This window comes from Eulemur rufifrons, chromosome 29, assembly GCF_041146395.1.
Source record: "Eulemur rufifrons isolate Redbay chromosome 29, OSU_ERuf_1, whole genome shotgun sequence".
In the NCBI taxonomy this organism is placed as follows: domain Eukaryota; kingdom Metazoa; phylum Chordata; class Mammalia; order Primates; family Lemuridae; genus Eulemur; species Eulemur rufifrons.
The window spans coordinates 41,794,392-41,819,559 of NC_091011.1; the positions used below are offsets into that span (position 1 = coordinate 41,794,392).

The window sequence follows — 25,168 nt, forward strand, 5'->3', positions numbered from 1 at the left end:
TAGTTGTGACGAACATACTCTAGTAACATAAGATGTGAAGAGTGGAAACTGGGTGAGGGATATCTGGGGACACATTGTACTATCTTCATAACTTTTCTGCAAATCTAAAACTATTCTAAAATAAAAAGTTTACTTAAATTTTAAAAAAGATTAGCATATTGACTGTAACAGAGTTCCTGTGCCTCAATCAATACACCTTTCTCTCACACACCTATCCACCAAACCATATGGCATAAAGTCATTTTCCTGAAACATATAACAATACTTCCTCTTTCAAGCCAATGTAGTATGAATGGAGTTAGACTTATTCTGAGAGTTTTAGATTTCCCAATAATATTTAGGTCATGTTATCAGGAATATGGCACAAATGCTCAAAAAGATGATGTCCACAAACCTGTATTTCTCAGTGGCTCGCAAATGGGTTTGACAGAACATCTTTCAACCACCTATCCAATAAACTTGTATTTCATGTGGATGTTATTAATGACATGATTAATAAGACAATGCATTAATTTCTGAAAGTAACATATTCTTTGCTGGATTACTAAGGGCAGTGTTCATGTATTGATCAGTTGTTATTGTGGGAGGTATGGGGTAAAGTCTGATGTACCACTGTTTCAGAACATGGATGAGATTATTTCCTTGGTTCTCCTCACCTGTCCTTTAGAAGTATAGGAAATGAAGTCTCTGGGAATCTTAAAAGAGATTTTTTTCACACTATTTTCAATTTATCATTTTACTCTAAGAAAAGTAAGTGTTCGTATCAATGAATATCTACTTTGAAAATACTGTGGGTTTCTAGAATTGTTAACAAAAATTGTGGTTTTGTTAACATTTTAATGGTAAAAATTTAAAAGTTCAGTTAATCAAATGTAATTAACCAGAATAACAAATTGGTTAGAATTGTCTAATTCTATTTTTAGAAAAGATTGTAAATGCCATTAATTATCTAACTCTATTTTTAGGAAAGATTGCAAATGCCATTAATGTAAATGCCATTACATAAAGAATGTAAATGGTAAGAACATACATGCAACTTCCTACAAATTGGCTAGTTGGCTCAAATGCCTATCATACAGCTTTGTTATAATTTACATTATAATTACTAACACTCTTAAAGCAAACAGTTATTATTAACTAGGAGATTTAAGTCATTTAACCTTTCTAGGCTTCAATTTTCTCTTTTCTTTCTTTCTTTCTTTTTTTTTTTTTTGAGACAGAGTCTCGCTCTGTTGCCCGGGCTAGAGTGCCATGGCGTCAGCCTAGCTCACAGCAACCTCAAACTCCCGGGCTCAAGCAATCCTTCTGCCTCAGCCTCCCGAGTAGCTGGGACTACAGGCATGTGCCACCATGCCCGGCTAATTTTTTTCTATATATATAATTTTAGCTGTCCAGATCATTTCTTTCTATTTTTTGTAGAGATGGGGGGTCTCGCTCTTGCTCAGGCTGGTCTCGAGCTCCTGAGCTCAAACGATCCGCCCACCTCGGCTTCCCAGAGTGCTAGGATTACAGGCGTGAGCCACTGCGCCCGGTTCAATTTTCTCTTGACTAAAATGGAGTTGGCTTATTGATTTCTAATGTTTCCTTCAGTTTTAAAGTAGTGACACTGATTTACATACAGGATGAGAAAATTTATAATGATCATTTTCACAATATTTTTGTTTAAAAAAGGTCATTAACATTGGCCCCTACTAAATTTTGTGATGATGGGATCTATCTAGAGATGTTCACATCATTTCTCTCAAATTCCTCCAGTTCCAATAAACCAGGACCAGTGATCTTACCATTTTCAATATTATTCCTTAAAATTTACTTACAAGAGGAAATTCTATATTTTTCTCTGAATTATATACTTAAATCTCTGCCTTCTAAAGCATCAATAACTTACATTCAAATATGAATAATGTAAAGAAAAACCATTTTTCTGGACTGAAAATAATCAAAATATTTTATTTCAATTCACATTTAAATATAACAATTTTTAGAGACAAATGAAGGTACTTATAAGCACATTTATAATATGGTAGACATAAATATTAATGAAATGTACAAGCATTTTAGACAAAATCTAACATACAAATTAGACAAATTGACTATATGCTTACATTTAGTTTTAAGGGTACAGTAAGGTGGATATTTAAAAGAATGTACTTTCACAAAACTACAAAATGTAAAGATCTAATTTAATCATTAACCTCATATGGTAACATTATTTGTAAATGAAGCATATTTTTGTCAATAGAAATGTTCCTTTAACTTTTAAATAATACAGCATTTTTATCAAGACCATGCCACATTTATTAAACATGCATAACACATTAAAACTTGAATAATTCATGTACCTTTATGCACAGTGTTTAGTTTTACTATGGCACTCTATCTCTGTGAAAAAATATACTTAAAATTTGGCACAGAATTAATAAATCATGTTGCTGGTAATTGAAACAAATGTGATTTAAATGTCCAATGGCATAGAACAGTTTCTATCACAATTTACCTCTTCCCTTTACAGTTTATTGACCGATGGCAGTTCTGCTTTAGTTGGAATAAGTAATAAATACTCAAGAACTAAAAGTCATATGTAGGTGTTTTTGCCTACATTCTAATTGGAAATGAGTCCATTTCAGTTTTTCTTGCAGTACCACATTTCCATCTGTATTGTGGCCAACAAATTTCTAAATAAGGGTGTTATCAACAATAATACGTATGATCAGGAGATGTTTTTCTTTAGAAGGCAGAGGGGTTGAAAAGGAAACATGGATTTCTTCATAAACTGGGAACATATGTGGCAAGGAGAGCAAATGCCAACCGAGGCAAAAGCGAGCAAGTCCTTTGGAAAGCTGGTCTCAGAGCATGCTCTGAAGTAGCGAAAAGGTAGAGAACAAAGGCAGCAAAACAGGAGTCACCCAAGGTGAAAAAGGGTTGCCATGGGTTTGAAAAAAAAAGCAAATGTGCCACTCACAAAACAGCGTCCAGAGCAGTTATAGCATTCTTGTATCAGCAAGTTACCAGTGCTGTTTAGGAAAAGTTTTAAATTTCCACATCAATATGTCTAAAGTGAGACTGAAGAAATTTAACTAACTGGCAATTTTTTTTTTTTTTCCTGAATTCATTCATAAACACTCTGGAAGAAAAAAGCGAACAACATTAATTCAAGCTTCCTTCAAGCCAGAGAAGAGACTTCACACTCACTTGCAGCTTAGACTTCAGAGCTGTGGTAACTAAAAAATGCCACAGTTCTTTTTCACAGTTCTGCTAAGATAAATCTGAGGTGTTATATTTTGAGAGACCGGCTGAAGGCATCTACTCTTTTCATAAAACCTTCATAGCCTAATTTTTATATTATGTGGCAGAAAGGAAGTAGAACTGAAGTTCAATTATTATACAAATGTACCGTGTTCTAAAAAAATACAGCAATGAGAATAACGATATTTTCTTTGCCTTATGATCCTGGCTTTGCTGAGGGCCTTTAAACAGTGAAATGGCAAAGAGCATCAGATAGGTTAAATAAAGGAGGCAAACTTTTAAAGCTGTTAAGGTGCACACAGATGGAAATATTATGAATCACAGAGCACTGAGCACTGAATTTTCAAGAGTGAAATCATACCAAAACCGAGATAAGTTTCTGCTGACATCACAGGCGAGTAAGTGGTCAGGAAGGTCGGCGACGGTGCCCTGCACGGCCAGCACGTGTGGGGCCAAGGTGAAGGGGACATCGCTCAGGAGCTCGGCCATTAACGAGGTGTTCTCCAGAGTCTGGCCTGTCTTACTTTCCGTCTCACAGCCTGATACAGTCACGCTGGAAGAATTTTCTTTGCCAGTCTAAAAATACATATATATTTAAGACATTTAGACCTTATGACCTTTGAGGTTTAGTAATGTTACGTAAATGTGGCATTAATACAAATGAATGAGAAATGTGCAATATAGAAATACATGAATATTCCCACATTTGAATGCAACTATTGACTTGAGAAATACGTCCATCTGAACGCTAGGCTTTAAAATGAATCCTAAATTCTACTCTTACTCAGACTAACCACCCATAGCCCCCTTAAATATAAACTGACCGCCTTGCCATTTCCCTAGCCCAGGTAATGTCTACAAAGTCCATCTCTGCTTTTCCAAATCCTAGGTATGCTTTCAGGCTCTGCTGAATTCTCGGCTTCCCTGTGAAATCTTATATCACTGGAGTCCAAAGTGATCTTGCCCACTTCAGCATGCTTACGAGGCAAACTGCGTAGGATATTACTTGGCATTTCCTGTGGGTGTCCTTGCTAGTTGCTGGTCCATTCCATAGGCTTATCTCTTATCTTCAACTAGACCCTGGGGTCCTGGAGGGCAAGCAATCTATCTGGCATATTTTTGTATTCCCAACCTTGCATACTTTACTGCTTTACCCAAATATATACTTGAGAATTTACTTCGAATGTGTACCATTAGTATTGACTGATTGCCTGACTTTCACTGGAACTAACATCTTATGTCACAAGCTGTTCAAAATAAGAAAAATTGACATATCTTGTTTAATTTCTTCAAACTTAATCTCTTGCAAACAGTAGTTTACCAAAAGACATGCACTAGGATGGTCATAGCAGCTCTCGTCACAAGCCCCAAACTGGAAACTACCTAAATATCTATCAATAGTAGAATGGATAATAAACTGAAGTCTATTTGCAGCAATGAAAATAAATGACCTGCTACTATAAGCAGCTGAAACCCATCTCAAAACAGCTTAGGCCAAAAGAAAAAAAAAAAAAACCTCCCTCCCTAATCCCCAATCTCATGCAGAATAAAACTCCCAAATCTTTACAGAGGCCTACTGGCCCCTTCTCAATCTGCCACCAGGTATGTTTCCGACCTTATCCCCAACTAGTCTGCCCTCACTCCTCCCCAGTTCCACTGCCTCCTTGCTAGTGCAGACCCAGCATGCTCCTGCCTCAGGCCCTCTGCTTCCCATTCCCTCTGCCCAGGAGCTCCTCCTCATCCCAGACATACACGGGGCTCCCTCCCTTACCTCCTTCCAAGTGCTGGCCCAGATGCTACCTTCGCAGCAAGGCCTTTTCTCACTTATTTAAAACTGCTCCTAAAAATGCTGTCCCCTGCTTGCCTCCATTCTGCACTCCCTCCCTATCCCCCTCTCTTGTTTTCTGCCTCCCCTATGGCCTTTGTTAAGTGCTAGGCAATTTATTCTGATTATCATCGCTCAGAAGCCCCAGGAGCTTTTGTCTCTCATGTTCACAGCTATATCATCAATGCCTAGATATCAATGCCTAGTGCTCAATAAATATTTGTTGAGTGAATGAAAGCAGAGAAGATTTTTGCCCACATGGAGCTTTTATTCTAGTGGTTATAAATGGCTGATAAATTCTTTGTATGATTTTATATGTGAGAAATGGCGGATGATTTTCTACATGAGAAATAACAATTTTGTAAAACTTTTCAGTGAAGTATAAAATATACCAAGAAAAGGGTACATCATAAATGTATAGCTTGCTAAATTTTCACAAACTGAACACACATCACCAGGTCAAGAAACAGAAAAGACCAGCCCTCCTGGTGTTCTCTTCCAGTCACAATCCATACCCTGCCCCCTCAATCACCATCCTGACTTCTAAGAGCATAGATTTGCTTTTACCTGGTGGGTTTTTTTTTTTTTTTTTTTTGTATTTGAAATGAATGTACTCTTTTGCTTCTGGCTTTTGTCACTCAACATTATGTGTATGAGATTCATCCATACTGTTGCATAATGGATGAAAAAAATCTTGAACATATTGTTAGATAGGAGATATATTCTGATGCCCTAAAAGAATCACTCTAATTGCTATGTTGACAGTGAGGGTGGGGTGACCAGTGAAGAAAGCAGGAAGATGGGGCTGGCAGCAAGATGACTGTGATGTATATTAGGGTTGGGATAGTCAAGGTGAGATGAAATGGTTGGATTTTGGATAGACTTTGAGGGTAAAGCCAACAGGATTTGTTGATGGAGCAGATGGTGGGGTATGAGAACAAGAGCACGCTCAAGGATGAAGCCAGAGTTCTTGGCCTGAGCAGGGAGAAGGAGGGGATCCCCACTTACAGGGATGGGGCGAGTGCTGGGGAGCAGGCTTGGGCATGAAGATCAGGAGTTCAGTTTTGGAAGTTTGAGGTGCCTCTCAGAATTAAGTGGAGCCCTTACTAGGTAGGGGGATATAATTTGAGTCCAGAGCTGGGTGAGATCTGGTGTAGAAAAACATGAGAAGAGACTTTTTTTCTAGGGGTTATGATATATATAAGAAAAGAGGTATGGGTCAGTAGTTGAAAAGGGATATATAGTTAAGAGAAGTTTCTTTTGATTTTTGTTTTTGTTAAGTTGGGAGAAATAATGGCACTTTATAAGCTAATAACAAGAAGTTCGTAAGAAAAGAAAAATCCATGGAGAATCTGTAGAGAAGGAACTACTTTCTTCACAAAGCATCTGCAACCCCTAGAACAGGGACCCTCAAGAAATTTTTTTTAGTGAATGACCTCATATTTAATAAAGTTACCAAGCACATGCCTATCGAGAATGGTTTTATAATTTCATGTGACAATAACACCAGAGTACTGTGTTAAGACTGCAACTAACAAATATATTCACATTCTGTTATGACAAAGCTTCTTATAAAGATCCATGTCTGCAGTGCACAGATCCTGTCTCCTGAAACTTAACTGGGACTTACAATGCGAGGTATCAGTGAGTAATGATGTCACCATTCTAGCCTCTTTAAGGGGCTTCCCTATACACTGACCTGTATAGAAAAACTGAAAGAGTGTACCGTAAAATCTCAAAATTGCATATACATCAGGGCTTTGACTACCTGTGAGCAGCAAGAGAAAGTGGTTAAGAGCACAGATTATAGAACCACATTGCTTGGGTACAAATCCCAGTTTATTAATAAGCAAATGGCCTTGAGCAAGTTATTTAACTTCTCTGTGCCTCAGTTTCCTTAGGCGTATTATGAAATTAATAATAGTATGTATTTCATAGGATTGTTATGAGAATTAAATGAAATAATGTAAGTAAGCAGAACAGTGCTTAAAGAAGGCTTTAGGAATGTCAGATCCTACTTGGCTTTAGATAAAGTCTAGAATTCATTCATCTCTTTTGGTTTTGATGTTTATTGGTGGTTCAAATAATCTCTTGCCTTCCCACTTAATCTCATGTGCAAATGTTCCCTAGATCTGTTAGTCTCATCCCATACTCTTTCTTCTCTTTTTTGCTTGTGTACGGAATGTTCTCTAGTTGCATCAGCAAAATCTTACCTTCTCCACTAAAGAGGAGATACAGGCATACCTTATTTTATTGTACTTTGCTTTACTGTGATTCACAGATATTGTGTGGTGTTTTTTTTTTTCTTTTTTTTTAACAAATGGAAGGTTTGTGGCAATCCTGTGTCAAGCAAGTTTATTGGCACCATTTGTCCAATAGCATGTGCTCATTTCCTGTCTCTGTCATATTTTCATAATTATTCCAATATTTCAAACATTTTCATTATTTTAACTGCTGTTGTGATCTGTGATCAGTGATCTTTGATATTATGACAAAGTTATTTGGTAAATGTGTGTGTTCTGACTACTCCAATGACCGGCCTTTCCCCTGTCTCTCTGCCTCTCTTTGGGCCTCAGTGAGACACCTCAGGGTCCTGGGTTGTCCTGAGAAACAATAATAATGAAATTAGGCCAATTAATTACCCTACAATGACCTCTAAGCGCTCAAATGGAAAGGAAGAGTCTCACATCTCTCATTTTAAATCAAAAGCTAGAAATGATTAAGCTTAGTGAGAAAGGTATGTTGAAAGTCAAGACGGGCTGAAAGCTAGGCCTCTTGCAGTGAACAGCCAGGTTGTGGATGCAAAGGAAAAGTTCTTGAAGGAAAGTAAAAGTGCTACTCCAGGGAACATGTGAATAAAAAAGTGAAACAGCCTTATTGCTGATATGGAAAAAGTTTGAGAGATCTGGATAGAAGATCAAACCAGCCATAATATTCCCTTAAGCTAAAGCCTAATCCAGAGTAAGGCTCTAATTCTTTTCAATTTTATGAAGACTGAGAGAGGTGATGAAGCTGCAGAAGAAAAGTTTGAAGCTAGTAGAGGTTTACCGAAAGAAGCTGTCTCCATAACATAAAAGTGCCAGGTGAAGCAGCAAGTGCTGATGTAGGAGTTGTAAGTTATCCAGGAGATCTAGTTAAGAACTGATGAAGGGTGGCTACACTAAACAACATATTTGCAAAGTAGATGAAATAGCCTTATATTGTAAGAAGATGCCATCTAGGACTTTGCTAGCTAGAGAGAAGTCAATGCCTGGCTTTAAAGCTTCAAAGGGCAAACTGACCCTCTTGTGAAGGATTAATGCACCTGGTGATTTTAAGTTGAGGACAATGCTCATTTACCTTTCTAAAAATTCTAGGGCCGTTAAGAATTATGCTAAATCTACTCTGCCTATGCTCTATAAATGGAACAACAAAGCCTGGATGACAACACATCTGTTTACAGCATGGTTTGCTAAATATTGTAAGTCCACTGTTGAGACCTACTACTCAGAAAAAAAAAAAAAAAAAGAAGATTCCTTTCAAAATACGACTGTTCATTGACAATGCACCTGGTCACACAAGAGTTCTGATGGAGATGGACAAGGAGAGTAATGTTGGTTTCATGCTGCTACCACATCATCTATTCTGCAGACCATGGATCAAGGAGTAATTTTGACATCCAAGTCTCATTATTTAAGAAATACATTTCCTAAGGCTGTAGCTGCCACAGGCAGTGGGTTCCTCTGATGGATACAGGCAAAGTAAGCTGAAAACCCTCTGGAAGGGATTCACCATTCTAAATGTCATTAAAAATATTTGTGATTCATGAGAGGAGGTCAAAATATCAACATTAACAGGAATTTGGAAAAACTTAATTCCAATCCTCATGGATCACTTTGAGGGGTTCAAGACCTCAGTGGAGGAAGGAACTTACAGATGTTGTAGAAATAGCAAGAGAACTAGAATTAGAAGTGGATCCTAATGATTTGACTGATTTGCTGCAATCTCATGATCAAACTTGAATAGATAAGGAGTTGCTTCTGATGGATGAGCAAGGAAAGTGGTTTCTTGAGATTGAATCTACTCTTAGTGAAGATGCTGTGAACATTGTTGAAATGGCAACAAAGGATTTAGAATATTTCATAAGATTAGTTGTGTTAAAGCAGTCATATGGTTTGAGAGGACTGACTCCAATTTTGAAAGAAGTTCTATTGTGGGCAAAGTGCTATCAAACAGTATCACATGCTGCAGAGAAATCTTTTTTGGAAGGAAGAGTTAATTAATTTGGCAAACTTCATTGCTGTTTTATTTAAGAAATTGCCACAACTGGTCCTGGCCTTCAGTAATCAACACCTTAATTAGTTAGCAGCCATCAACTTGGAGGTAAGACCATCCACCAGCAAAAAAAATTATGACTTGTTTGAAGGCTCAGATGATCATTAATATTTTTTAGCAATAAAATATCCGGATGGTTTTACAGCCAAATTTTATCAAACCTAAAATGAGGAATTGGAACCTATACTGCAGAAATTATTTCATAAAATCAAGAAGGAAGGAATCCTCCCCAACTCATTCTATGAAGCCAATACCACACTGATATCAAAGCCTGAAATGGACACAACAAAAAAAGAAAACTATAGACCAATATCCTATATGGATATACATGCAAAAATCCTCAATAAAATTCTAGCTAACTGAATTCAGCACATCCAAAAAATAATACACGATGACCAAGTGGGCTTCATCCCTGTGATGCAAGCATGGTTCAACATACATAAATCCATAAATGTGATTCACCACATAAACAGAAGCAAAAACAAAGATCATATGATCATCTCAATAGATGCAGAGAAAGCATTCGACAAAATTCTGTACCCATTTATGATACAAACTCTTAACAAAATAGGCATAGATGGAACATACCTCAAAATGATAAAAGCCATATACGACAAACCCACAGCTAAAATCATACTGAATGGGGAAAAGTTGAAAGCATTCCCACTCATAACTGGAACAAAAGAAGTCTACTGGTACCACTTCTATTCAACATGGTGCTGAAGTCCTAGCCAGAGCAATCGGGCAAGAGAAGGAAATTAAGGGTATCTAAATAGGGAAAGAGGATGTCAAACTATTGCTCTTTGCTGCTGATGTGCTCTTATATTTAGAAAACCCCAAAATTCTACCAAGAGATTCCTAGAATTGATAAATTCAGCAAAGTCTCAGGTTACAAAATCAATGTACACAATTCAGTAGCATTCCTATACACCAATAATAGTCAAGCTGAGGATCAAATCAAAGACTCAATACCTTTCACAATAGCTACAAAGAAAATAAAATACCTAGGAATATGTTTAATCAGGGAGGTGAAAGATCTCTACAAAGGGAACTATGAATCACTGAGGAAAGAAATCACAGATGACACAAATGGAAAAACATACCATGCTCATGGATCAGCAGAATCAACACTGCTAAAATGTCCAGACTACCCAAAGTGATTTACAGATTCAATGCAATCCTTATCAAAATACCAATGCCATTTTTTGCAGATCTAGAGAAAATAATTCTACACTTCATTTGGAACCAGAAAAGAGCCCAAATAGCCAAAGCAACCTTAAGCAAAAGGAACAAATCTGGACACATCACTTTACCGGAGTTTAAGCTATACTACAAGGTCATAGTAACCAAAACAGCATGGTATTGGCACAAAATAGAGACATAGACCAAAGGAACAGAACAGAGAACACAGATATAAAACCATCCACATATTGCTATCTGATCTTTGACAAAGTAGATAGCAATATGCACTGGGGAAAAGAATCGCTATTCGATAAATAGTGCTGGGAATATTGTATAGCCACATGTAGAAGACTGAAACAGGATTCATCTCTCACCACTCACAAAAATTAATTCAAGACTGAACCCTTCCTAGATATCAGTCTAGCCAAAGAATTTATGAAGAAGACCCTGAGGGCAATCACTGCCGGAACAAATGTAAATAAATGGAACTTGATTAAGTTAAAAAGCTTTTGCACAGCCACGGAAAAAACAGAGCAAATAGATAACCTACAGAATGGGAGAAAACATTCACATGCTATACATATGATAAAGGGCTAATAACCAGAATCTACAAAGCACTTAAGCAAATCAGCAAGTGCTGATTGCTTGCAAGCAAAACATCAACAACCCTATTAAAAAGTGGGCAAAAAACATGAATAGAAGCTTTTCAAGGAAGATAGACAAATGGCCAATAAACATATGAAAAAAATGCTCAATATCACTAATCATCAGGGAAATGCAAATCAAAATCACAATGAGATACAACCTAAACCCAGTGAGAATGGCTTTTATAAAAAGTCCCAAGACAATAGATGCTGGTGTTGATGTGGAGAGAAAGGAACACTTATACACTGGTGGTGGGACTGCAAACTAGTGCAACCTCTGTGGAAAACAATTGAAGATTCCTCAAAGAACTAAAAGTAGATCTAACATTTGATCCAGCAATCCCACTACTGGAAATTTACCCACAGGAAAAAAGTCATTTTTTTTAAAAAAACACTTGCAGTAGAAAGTTTATAGCAGCACAGTTCACGGTTGGAAAGATGTGGAATCAACCGAAGTGCCCATCAATATCATTTCATGAGTGGATTAAGAAAATGTGGTATATATACACCATGGAGTACTCAGCCATAAAAAAAAAAATGAATTGATAAACTTTTGCAACAATCTGAATGGCACTAGAGATCGTTCTCCTAAGTGAAGTATCACAAGAGCGGAAAAACAAACACCACATGTACTCACTATTAAATTGGAACTAACTGATCAGCACTCATGTGCACAGATGGAAGTACAACTCGACGGAAATCACAAAGGTGGGAGGGGGAAAGGGAATGGGTGAAATCATACCTAACAGGTGCAATATACACTATCTGGGTGATGGGAGTACTTTTAAAAAATGAAAACAAAAATTGTTAATTAAGGTATATATACATATTTTAGACATAATGCTATTATATACTATAGACTACAATAGACTGTACACATAACTTTTATATACACTAAGAAAACAATCTAAGTGACTTGCTTTATTGCAATATTCGCTTCATTGTGCTGGTCTAAAACTGAACCTGTTATATTTGCAAGGTATGCTTGTGTGTTACCCATAGCCTTTGCTTTCTAAATACATAACTTCTAAGGCTTAATTCTCCAGCAGCAATATTTATTCCTTTGTTCATGCTTTTATTAATCCTCTTTCCTTTCTTCTACAAATCATTATCTGTCAGAATATAATTCTTTGAGGGAAAGACTATATCAAACAATAGTCTTGTACAATAAAGGAATTGAGACATGTGGTTTCTTTTTCAACACCTCCTGATAAAACTGCCATCTGACCTAAAGGGGATTGCTTCACCCATCTGAGCCTTAGCCCCACTATTATGTGAAATGAGCAAGGAGGGACAAAAGATGAATATGATGATGAAGAAGAAAGATAGCAATTAGCATATATTGAACACTTTGTTCCATTCTCTAAGCTGTTTAAATGTATTCACTCATTTAAGTCTTACAACAGCCCTGTAAGGGGCATATGACTGTTAGTTTCATGTTAAAGGCAAGAGGACACTGAGACACAGAAAGGTTAAGCAAGGTGTCCCAGGATAAGCTATAGTGTCAGTGGTAAAAGTGAGAAGCAAACCCAATGATCTTTAATGTTCCATATTCTAAGATCCTGCACATTTCAGACTTGCTTTGGATAGACAGACTAAATGAACAAAGCCTCAAAAATTTAGAGTACAGTATTAGAAAATATGACAGTTACTAAAGTAGTACATGTTGGCTTAATTTGGAAGGACAAAAAGACTCTAGTATCTTTTACCTTTAGGAAAAAAAGACTGAGAAAATCATTAAGGTGACAGATCTTACAGACTGAAGAAGGATGGAAAAGCAATTGTAATTTATTTATCCCTGGAAATGAAACTACCAGCAGTCGGGGTAAAACCATGGGAAAAACACCATGGACAATGAAACAAGATTGTGAGTTGATAATTGTTGAAACAGATAGGAAAGTATGTGGGAATGCACTACAGTATTCCTTCTACCTAAGTTTGAAAATTTTTCGTAATTAAAAGTTTTAAAAAATTAATTTGATTTAAAAAACACCATGGACAAAGTGTTCCACCAAATGCCTCCTTGTATGATGTGAATTTCAGCTGTGCTGTATGTATTACTCCAGCATCTATCTCTTAACAGTTGGCTAGAGTGCAACATTACAGTCTCCAAGGAGGCTGGCTGCCCTCTTGGCAGCAGGGTGAGTGCCATGATGCAGCTGCTGTTGGCATGCTGAGAGCTGGAAGGGGAGAAATTATAAGGCAAAACAAGAGTAAGTCACAAAGAAAATGTGAGTCAAAATTCAAGGACCCCACACCCACTAAACCTGATCACTAAGTCTCCAGTTTGGCAGCCAATGGAAGTGGAGGGTGGGGGCTGAGAGTTGAAACAGGTGCATGAGTTCCCCTGCAAAAAGCAGCCCTCTCTCTTAGACACAAAGTCTTGCAATTTTTTTTCATTTGCATAATAAAATGGGTCTTTAATGGGAAGAATTAGTATGTTAACCACAATGGAGCAAGAAGAAAAGACTCAATTAACCTTTTGGTTAATAGCCAAATTTTAGAAAATTACTTCAAATATTATGTTCATAAAGCATATTCGTTATTTTTGTCATTAATCCTGTTCACAGAATGCTGCTATGATAATGTTTCTGAGTATAGTTCCTTCATATTATCTAGCTTTAATACTTCTTTTTCAAATTAGTGTTTGCCCTTACTTGTTTTAAATATGAGAATACCAAGCCAGAATTTTTTTTTAATCTTAAAGAGAAAATAAATTTCCTTAGGTATATCATTACAACAGATAATTTTTACACAAACATGAAAACAGCTCATTGTAAACTTTATTTCTTGTTCATCAGGTAATCTGTTAAAAAATGGACTGGCCAAATTTATTTTTTCCTTACATTCTATTATCTTTCTTTCAAATAATTCAAAGAGGTTTATAGGCACTATTACTCCCTTTCTTGCAGAGGGGCGGTAAAGATTCATGAGGTTCAAGCTTTAAAATCTAAGAGCTTAGGGAAAAACACACTCCAAGAATACAAGGCATATAACACTTTTCAGTAAAGGCTTCGAAAAATGAAGTCACTTCTCCAGAGCAACAGAAGGTTAGTGGCATCCTTGTGAACCTCACTCTTGGGTGTTTGAAAGCAAGAAAATTCAGGTTTAAGAACAGGCAACTACATTCTTCCTGGCACAAAAACCCAGTAACCACCATGAAACCTATTAGGAGGTGCCAACTTTGCAAACACACTAACAACTAGAGACTTCATGTACTTAGCCATACCCTACTAAATTATGAATATTTTATTAATATGAAAATCACCTATATCTGGCATCTTTTAAAACCTCCTGCTTTTTCCTGCAACCCATCCCCCAGATAGAGAGAAAATAGTGTCCTATAAAAGCAAAATATTGATGCATTAAAATTTAGAAACCAGCCTTAACCAAAACAGCAATAGAATCTATTAAAAAGAACATGAAACCAGGTATAAAACACCTTTCTAACACATTCAATTTACATGCAAAGAAGGTAGCTATATTAAGCATATTTCTAGGAAACGAATTATAGAAGAGGTAATATCAAACTCTGGCTGTCTATGCCTTTAAGTTCTAATCTCTATAAATAAAAGACATGCTTCTTTGAACAATAGCCTGAACAAGCAACACTGTCACTTTATCTCCCCAGATAACTATCCATTCTGTTCTGGCTTCAGCTGGTATCTGCTTGCATTACATCAGCTTCTTGATGGTGGGGCAAGGTGGAGGGGCAAATCTGAGTTAGACGCATCAGGGGACAGAGGTTATGAGAAGGTGATATAAGCTATGGCACAGTTAAGGCAGTACTCAAGCTTTTTATTTTTTCTAAGAAGCTGCTCGCTAATAAATGTCTGGCTAGCTATTAAAAGCCAGGAGAGTGGTCTGTTATACCTACATAAGTCCTAAGCAATAGTCTCCTTTCACTTGGGAGAAATTATTTTGCAAAGGCAGAGACTGTTTCCTATTTTCTCCAAGTTCACAGTACCCAGAACAGCACCTGCACATTGTAAGTGCTCATTAAATATTTTTGAATGGCACTGAATCTGGTTCCCTTGTTTCTCAGATGCACTAGGCATCCATACTTGATTTTAAAATTGAGGGGTTAGGCCAAAGAAACAAACAAAAGCCCAGAACACTTTGCCACTGATATGCAATTAGGTGGGAGAAGCTGAATTCACAGATTACCTCTCTTTTCCATGTGGCCCGGTGTTAGTTTCCCCTAGGAGTGAGGGCTCCCAGTTCAAGGATGCTATATTTGAGTAGCAAACTTAACAGGGTAGGTTAGAAAGTAGGTATTTTCTCTACTCCCTTTCCTTTTCCAGTCTCTGATGACATGTCAGGTTATATTCTGGCTCATGATTTTTTGTTTTTTCAGTATTTGTTCCCTTTTCTGTTCTTTCTTTTTCCTTCAGTATTTCTACTTGCTTGTGCTTCCTGCTTCTCCCATCTTTCTTTAGAAAAGAAAAAAAATGTTCTCCTGACTTCCTCTTTCCAGAACTCCAGCTGAATGTATACAAGTGAAGAAGGGGAAGTAAGCAGGCTGTCACTTGCTTCTGTATCTGTTCCATGTATTCTTGGAAAAGTGGCTTGTCTGAAGCCGGAAAATCTTCTGTACTAGCCAACTAGAGTGGGGGTGCAGTGGAAAGAGGAAAGAGAAGCATTTCAGGAAGGAACCAGGCGAGAAACAGTGCATCCAACCTGGGATCCTATTTAATACTGGTTTTGAAAACACAAAAGGCTGTTGCCGTGACTTTTTAAAAAGTGGTTTAAAAGTTGGTTTATAGAAATTCCTGATGTCTACCTTAAGCTGCCCAGACAGCTCACATTTTCTCACTTGGCCCTCCCGCTTTGTGATTCACAGCACATATTTCACCTCCCTCTTCTCTCCTCCAGCCCTACATCACCACTTTCCTCCTCATTGCTGGCAGGTGGGCCAGCGTCCTACTTCACAGAGAAAATAGGAACCACCCGCTGAGGATCTCCTCAGTCTGCCCCACCCAAAACATCTGCCTACCCATCCCCAACGCAAAGCTCACGGGGCTGCAGACCTGTCCCATCCCCGCTCTTCAAGGACATAGCTTCATCAATTAGGATGTTTTTCCTAATTGCTAATCTTTCCTATAAGCCATTAAACATTTTTAAAAAATTCTCTTCAAGTCTGTATTGTCCACTGGCATATGCCCTGCTTACTTCCCACATTGCCTTTCTACGTTTTGTTCAGAGCCAGGCTGAGATCACTGTTGACGTTCGCTGTCTGCTGTTCACCCCTCACCTACTGCGCTCTGCCCTCTGTCTCTGCCCCTCTATTGACTCTGCTTTCACCAAGGTTTCTAGTAATCACGCTCTTGCTAAATTCAGAAGAAGTCTGGAAGTGCTAATCTTGTAGTCACTTAAGGCCAGTGACTTCGTCTCTGAGTTTTGATTTCTTGGCTCTCGGTGCCGCTTCTTAGTTGAGCTGGTTGTTCTTTTGCCATTTCTGAAATGATGGTGTTCTCTAGGATTTCATCTCTGTTCTTTGACTCTTCTTAATCTCAACATACTTCTTTGGGTGAGCTTATTCATATCCATGGTGCCTACTGCCCTACTCCTCCAATCCTCCAAAACTAGGTATGTACAGAGATTTGTGCGTGTGTATGTGCACGCAAACACCCACCCCACGCCCTCAAACCCAGATTTCTCTCTAGAGCTTCTGACCCATTTGTTCAACTCCTATGATATACTTCCTTTTGGATATTCCACGGGCCATCTTAAACTCAACATGTTCTAAACCTGGCTCTTACCTTCCTTAATCTCACCCCAAACTTACTGCTCTTCCCCTATTTTCTGTATCAGTGAAGGGTAACTACATAGTTGCCCAACATAGAAACCACATTATCTTTGACTTTTCCCTCCCTCTCACTTCCTTCATACTGTAAATCATATGGATTCTGATGTTTTTAATATCTCCTCCAACTCGGGTCTCTTAATTCAGGCCACTATAGTCTTTTGCCTTCAATACTGCAAGAGTTTCCCATATATAGCCTCACTCCCCTACACCACACACTCCCCATCATTTGTGGCATCAAAAATACATTCTATTCCTAGCTTAAAACTCCTTAGTGTCTGTGGGGAAAAGACCAAACTCCTTATCACAACACAGGCATGATTTAGTTTTGCTTACCCATCCAATTTCTTTTACTGTCATTCCCTAAAGTCTTCGCTGCATCCATGCCGAGCTATCTGCTGTTATCCACACATGCCAGGCTCTCTCTTTAGCGCTGAGCCTTGGCTCAATTACTTTAGCCTAAATTAGGACATCCTTCTCTCCTACTTCATCTCTCATCTTGCCTATATCATCTTGCCCTTCCAGACGTGCACCACGCCTATTTTAGAAAGACTTCCCCAGCTAACTTTCCAAACCTGGGCCAAGTGCCCGTCCCTGTGTCCCCACAGACCCTTCTCACAGCCGTATCACATTGGGTTAGATTCCCTGTCTGTCGCCCCCACAGAACTATAGACCGTTCAAAGCCAGGAGCCATAGTTTCATCTCTATTTCCCACCAATCAGCACAAGGCATAGCTCATAATAGCTAATCAATACATGTTAATTGAATGACTGAATCTAAATTTCTTCATAAACCTTATATTCACGCTTATTCAGAATAAGCTAGGAATTATTATGTTGGTCCTCAATTGCTGCATGTTTGTTTTTCTAACAAGATTTTTTTTTTTTTACCAAATCTGTTTTTCACATCTACCAATCAACTAGCATGGTGAACTATGGATGGTATCAAATACAGATACGACTGAAACTGGTTTGTGACCCCAGCTACATACATTTCCTGAAGAATGAGATGGGCTGTTTTCTGACTTGCCAAATGAACAACTTTGTAACTATGTCTCCCAAAGGAAGCTGAATGAGGTCCTGATACAATGTAGATGAAACTGTTTTTACAAACAGACTCATCTTCTCATTGAGGGGGTTAGAAGCTAGCCTCTTCTATTCCAAATTCCCCATAATCAACCTGCTTTACATAGCTCTTCTCTCTCCGGAACCAGCGTTTCTCCCCAGCTATGTGGTATGCTCTGGAGGGGCTGCAGTACAGCCTGTGCTTGGGTACAGGGGACAGAACCAGCAACAGGTGGCAGGGCTAAGTAAGCACTGCAAGGGAAGGAAAGCCTCAGAGATGAGTGCTGTACAGTACGGTAGGAAAGGAAAGGGGACAGGGAGGTAAACTCCATTTATTCTATTCCTGTTCACCTCTGTTAGAGGGAAAAGCCTCTTATCTACTCCTCTGGTTTCCATAAAGAGGGTTTTTTTTCTGTGAGTATAACTCTGTTCTCCTGTTTTCATCCCTTAGTCCTCTCCAAGGAGGCAGACAGAGTTACCTGGTTGGTGGGTCTGTACTGTTTTCACTCACAACACTTCTAACACCAAATGTGGGGGTTTTCCCCTCGCACTAACTAATTCTCTAACTCTCTGGGCACCAAATGTGTGTCTTACAATTCAATTCCAACACTAACTACCCGGAGTTAGCACAGACCCCACAAGCTCAGGGCTCAGTTTCACAAGACCACTCCCATTTCAGGTGCCAATCACAAGTCCTGGACACCCATACTTTTGACCAACCGGCTAGAAAATTGGGGATTCCCACAACCCCTTCCTTGGGTTTGAGAATTTGCTAGAACAGCTCACAAAACTCAAGAAAGCAGATTACTTAATATTACCAGTTTATTAAAAAGTATACATCCATGAACAGCCAAATAGAAGAGATGCGTAGGGTAAGATCAGGAAAAGGGTGTGGACCTCCCATGCCCTTTCTGGGAGCCTCACCCTTCTAGCGCCTCAATGTGCATCAACCCAGAAACTCTCTGAACCCCGTTGTTTAGGGATGAGGTTTCATTACGTAGGCACTAGAATCATTGGCCATTAGTGAATCTCCAGCCCATCTCCCTTCCCCAGAGGGGCCACAAGTTCCAGCCCTTGCATCACATGGTTCCTCTGGCAAATGGTCCCCTATCCTGAAACCCACCAAGAGTCACCTCATTAGTACAGCAGGTCCTGGAATAATGTTTCATTCAATTCAAAAAAATTCCTGACTGGGACCACTGTCTGTGTGGAGTTGGCATGTTCTCCCCATGTCCACATGGCTTTTCTCCAGGTACATCCCAAAGATGTGCACATTAGGTGAACTGGTGTGTCCACATGGTCCCAGTACGAGTGAGTGTGTGTGTGTGACGGGATGGCGTCCTGTCCAGGGCTGGTTCCCTCTGCACCCTGAGCTGCTGGAAGAGGCTCTGGCGACCTATGACCCTAAACTGGATATAACTGGGTAAATAAGGATTTTACTTCTTTTTATTAATCTTTCTTATATGTATGTATAGCTCGAGTTTATTTCAGTGTTTCAATATTAGAATTGTTTTGGTCTTTATTTAGAAGTCTGGTGATTTTTTGTGACCAGAAATATGCCATAGGAATTCTACTCTTGTTTCTATCAATTAGCCTGTGGTAAAATTGGTTTTATTATGTCATTTCATTTAAAGTCACAATTTCTGAGAACGTCCTGAGGATGTCAAGTGAGGACTTATTGTATAAATTTGGGTATGGTTGAAAGGGACTTGTTATGAATAACAGAAGACATTCCTCTCACCCCTGTCACTCAGGAAATTCCAAGGATTTTAGAAGTTCTACATCAGGAGCCAGGGACAAAGATCAAATATATCTTTCTTATTATCACAGTGGGTGACAGTCATAGGTCCATGTCTCTAGCTGAGGAAGCTAAACCATCCAAGGTCCTACGGCCCAGAGACAGGGAAGGAGAAAGAGACTACTTGGACTAGGGAAGAAAAGTGACCAGAGTGAGTGTCTTCTGTACTGACTTAGACTTTCCCCAGGGGTCTAGCCATGGGATAGTGGGAATGGGAAAGTCCATTTTAGCTATTACACTAAACTTCCTCCTCCAACCAAGACTGTACCTGTCAAAAAGGGGCTATGTTGTTTTTTGTCTGCTGGCTCTTTGGTCTTGTTTCTCTTTTTTGCTTAGGATGCAGGTGAGGAAGACAGGTGCCTTTTATTAGGACCTAAGACCTCCGACCTCCACCAGTTTCTACTGACCAGAGCAACTCCATTTACATGAAAAAAGAGGCATAGTAACCATACCAAAACAAAACACAAAAGTATAAAACAAAGCAAAAACCAAAGTCATATAGATGTCAAACGATCTGGAAATTAAAAATATAACAAACTAAAGGTTTAAAAAATTTACATGCCCTATGGTACTCCATAAAGCAACTTATTGGTATGATTTTAACAAAGTTTCATGATAATTTAGTTAGCTCTGGGGGGGTCAGAATAGTTCTAATCAGAAACTTGAAAAAATGACAATCAACACTTGTATAGTGCTTTACAGTTTTCAAAATAGTTTCACATGTTATTTCACTTGAGCTTCACAACGATTTGGTAGGGAAACTATTATTTTCATCTTCCAAGACTCAGAGATTAGTGACTATCTGAGGTCATACCACTACTAACCGGCAGAGACTTAACCTTTGGCTCTCCTGACTTACAATCCAATGCTTTCTCTATGGACTATAAAACGAGCATGTATCCTCTGTGTCCAGATCGTAACAATGTCAATGTAACCTACATGAGCAACCTTTAACAATACAGTCCAACTTGACCAGGGTGACGGTTTTTTTGGTTGAATTGGCCATATTTCAATTTTATGCACTATAGTATAATCTCACCAAAAAAAAATGTTTTACTGATGTTTACCTAGAAATTATGACAATTTTCTTTTAGAGCTGAACTGGTTAAAGCCTTCCAGAAAAGACAATCATCAAGGGAAATAAATTTAAAGGTTACTTGTCTAGTTTTTTTTTTGTAAGACTTAGTTTAGCAATTTCTCCATGGACAAGTGCTATCTGGAGTACAGAATGAAAGTCCAAAAATACAGACTATGCCACTACAGAAACAAAGTTTAAAGTAACAGTTCAACTAAGCATCTTATTACTAGGTTAAATCGACCAAGCTGGATACAACATGTAATAGCTCAGAAAATGACAGCATCTGATCACAACCAAGGTTACAAACAGCTTAGGCTTTTGTGCACACATTCTTCAAGCTTATTATGTACCCCACAGGTCTGAAGAATCTGATATCCCTTATTAGTCACACTGGATTCTGCTAAACTTCCCATTTATATAGCCTTATTTATTGTAAGTATCAATTCAACTTCTTCAGAATGTAATGCAACAAGATCGTATTTTTTCCATATAATTTAAAAGGAAAATAATGAAAGGTGATCTTATGCATCTCCTCTGCACGCTGAATATTAATTTTATAAAACAATAAAGTGCTTCAATTGCGTACATATACAATACAAAAGAAAATGGAATACTTTCTATGCTTAAAGTGGGTAAGAAAATATAAATATATTACACTGATTTGTTTTTGTATAATTAAATAGATATAACTTATATTGACTGAATGGAAATAAATAGCATAAGATATAGTCAGAAATACAAAAAAGTAAATCTAAAAATGTTAATAGCTATATGTTGAGTTTGTTGGTGTGTGCTTTGATAGAATGAATGTTTGATGTTCTCTTAACCTAAGCATAATATATTTAATGTATATATTTTTAAGGATAATTAAATGTTATGATAAACAAAAATGAATGTAATTATTTCATGCTAAGGCTGTTGTCTGAGCACAAAAAGCTAATCTGTTTTAATGCTCTTAATTGAAAAGTTTACGCTTTGTCATTTTTCTACTGTTACTATGCAAGAACATAAATATATATAATTCTCAGTATGTACTTAGAATTGTCATGTCCATAGCCAGAACTCAAAGACAATTAGCAGCAGGAGCTTACATTCACCCTCCATATAAACATCTTTCTAATCTCAGAAAACAAATCATTCTTTAAGAAATGGAAAAATATTGGAGAAGAAAAGTCTTATTTTCTTTCTAATTTCAATTTGATGTATAGTATAGTCCACATACTTGAAAGTACTATCGTTAGTGAATACACAACTATGTTTTCATAAACAGATGAAAGGAAAAGGAAATGTGTCATACCAAATTGAGTACAGAAATTATGAAGGGAGGCTAATTAAATTCCACTCAGAGAGCATATGATTGATAGTATTACCCACACTTGCTACACCTAACCCAGAACTCCACTAGAAAAACAATGTTTGGCAAACTGAAGAGGTGAGTAGAAAGCTGTGTCCCTTGACCTTGGCTCTCATTTGCAAAAGGTTATATTTCAAAATAGAAGATGGGGTTGGAAAAGTAAATACAGCTGTATTTTCTCCACCCCAGTGTGAGAATGAAGGGCCCATTCAGAATGGCAGGAGGCTGAGTCCCTTCTTGGTGCACACTCAGAGCCCAAAAAAGTGTGCTATTATTACATTTCATGAGTAACTCATGACAATATTTTTATTGTGGTAAAATATACAAAACATAAAATTTACCATCTTTACCATTTTTAAGTGCACAATTCAGTGGCCTAAGTATATTCACAATGTTTTGCCACCATCACCACTATCCATCTCCAGAACATTTTCATCATCCCAAATAGAAACTTCATATTCATTAAACAACTCCCAGCCCTCGTTTCCCCAAGCCCCTGGTAAGCTTTATGATACTTTTGTCTCTATCCATTTGCCTATTACAGACACCTTATATAAATTGAATCATACAATGTATATCTTTTTGTGTCTGGTTATTTAACTTAATATAATGTTTTCACCATCCATATATGTTGTAGCATGTATCAAAATTTTATTTCTTTTTAAGGCTGAATAAATATTCCATTGTATGTATAGGCCACATTTTGTTTATACATTCATCTGTTGATGGATGTTTGGGGTTGCTTCCACCTTTTGGCTACTGTGGGACAATATTTTTAAGCCAAATTAAAATCAGCTAGGTGGAAAAGCTGGGAAACAATTCTAAGGGGCCTGTTAGGATTTAATGAATATAGGAACACAAAGTATTTCAGTAGACGAAGGGAAATACAAACTATGGTTCCTGCTTATTTTGAATTATAAATTTGTTTAGGTATAATAAAATTGCTTATAAACTTTTATAATACAATGTTTGCTGGTCTTATCTTTTTTAGAGATAGGGTCTTACTCTGTTGTCTAGGCTGGAATACAGTGGCATGATCACAGCTTACTGCAGCCTCAAACTACTGGGTTCAGGTAATGTTCCTGCCTCAGCCTCCTGAGTAGCTGAGAATATGGGCACGCACCTGCCACCATGCCCGGCTAATTTTTTTTCATTTTTTTAGAAACAGGGTCTTACTAAGTAGCCCACACTGGTCTTGAACTTGGCCTCAAGCAATCCAGCCATCTCAGCCTCCTGAGTCACTGGGATTACAGGTGTGAGCCACTATGCCTGCCTCTGCTTGTCTTTTAAAAATCACAAATAAAGTCTTCTCAACTTAATGTTTTATAAATTGAAATCTGAATATAATTGATACCATTTCCATCTGTTTGAAACAGTTGCATAATCCCTAAAACCTTCCAAACACACTAGAACTCTGTGCTAGAATTCTTTGTGTGTTATAATAAGGGTATGAAATGTCATTACCTGGCTTTTGCGGAAGGTCTATCCAATAAACAGAGAGTGAATATTGCCAAGAATTGATTAAAAATGAGAAGCCACAATGGTGTCTAAAAAATCATGGGAGTACAATTGGAAGTTCACATAGCTTAATAAATTTTAAAAATTATAATGCTTCAGCAAAGTTACAAACTTTATGTAAATGATCTGGAATTTCTCAAAGGAAAATACAGTGTAGTGAAAAAATGCTTTCAGATCAACAACAGAAAAGTTGATTAATGTATAATCAATTCTTAGGGTCATCCTTTTTCAGGATTCCTTAAATTTTTAGGGACAAAGGTAATTATCGGAATATATACTGTTACTTGTACATCAAGTTGAAAATTAATCAGCAAGACTTAGTAGAAACAGCACTAGACCAAGTCTCAGTGACCCCTGCCTCTACCTAAACCGTGTGACCTTAAGCAAACCCTTTGACCTTTCTGGGTTTCAGATTACTCCTCTGAAATTTGAGGTAATTGGAACAGATGATCCAGTTTTAAAGTGCTATGATTCCAAGCAGACTTAGACCCCAAATCTGCACTAGTAAAAATTCTTAAGGAAGTAGTACTCAATATAAATGATAACCATAGAAAAAAAGTAATGACTGAGGGGTCTTGAGAAGATACTCATAACTTGGAAAGGTACTCCAAAGGTTATAAAAAGGATTCCTGTAACAGAAGAATACCTAACTTCACAATGCTCTTGAGTATGATAAGGAACATAAACACTTAGGAATCAAATAAGAAAAATACAGGTAGGTGCCAATCTTCTCACAAGTTTTGGCCTAAAAAAAAAAAAAAAAAATCACCTTTATTAAGAACTCTGAATATTTTCTCAGGCTGATGAATCCATAATAGAGACAAAATCCTATATATTTACAATAAATAAATGTAGGAAAATTATTACAATATTACCATTACAATCAGAAAAACAGATTAAATATATTAAAATTATCATGAATGCCAGTGCTTTAAAAAAGCAATTTGATCTGGGGGAGCTGAGCTTTGGTAGAGTATCTGAAAGGAAGTTTATTGGGGAGATATTTCCATTAGAAATATCTCTAGGAAATATAGAGTTGTGTTAAGATTGTTTGCTCCATTCCCATAAATAGCAACATGAAAAAGTAAAACCTTCCTGAGGTTAGTGGCAACATCTAGAGAGAGAAGGGGATTAAGAAAGATATGCATATGAAAGAAAGCAATTTGCTGGAGGTAGAAATGACTGGTTATAAGTAGTGAAAGTGTGAGCATAATCAATTCGCTAACTGACAGAAATGGAAGATGGGATGGGATACGGAAGAGCCTCACATAATTCCTTTCCGATCACCAGGTGACTTCTTCATGGGTCACCTTGGTTTTCATGATGGCTGAACCAGGGG

General features: G+C 37.7%; 1 protein-coding gene across 1 annotated transcript in view; it reads right to left on the reverse strand.

Moving 5' to 3' along the window:
• Positions 1–2,625: 2,625 nt before the first annotated feature.
• The window catches only part of UMAD1 (UBAP1-MVB12-associated (UMA) domain containing 1), a 215,832-nt gene continuing 193,289 nt past the window's right edge, over positions 2,626–25,168 (reverse strand). Inside the window, exon 4 of the mRNA XM_069462027.1 lies at positions 2,626–3,822. Within this exon, the coding sequence (XP_069318128.1) occupies positions 3,565–3,822 (258 nt within the window). The 3' untranslated portion in view covers positions 2,626–3,564. The remainder of the gene's footprint in view (positions 3,823–25,168) is intronic.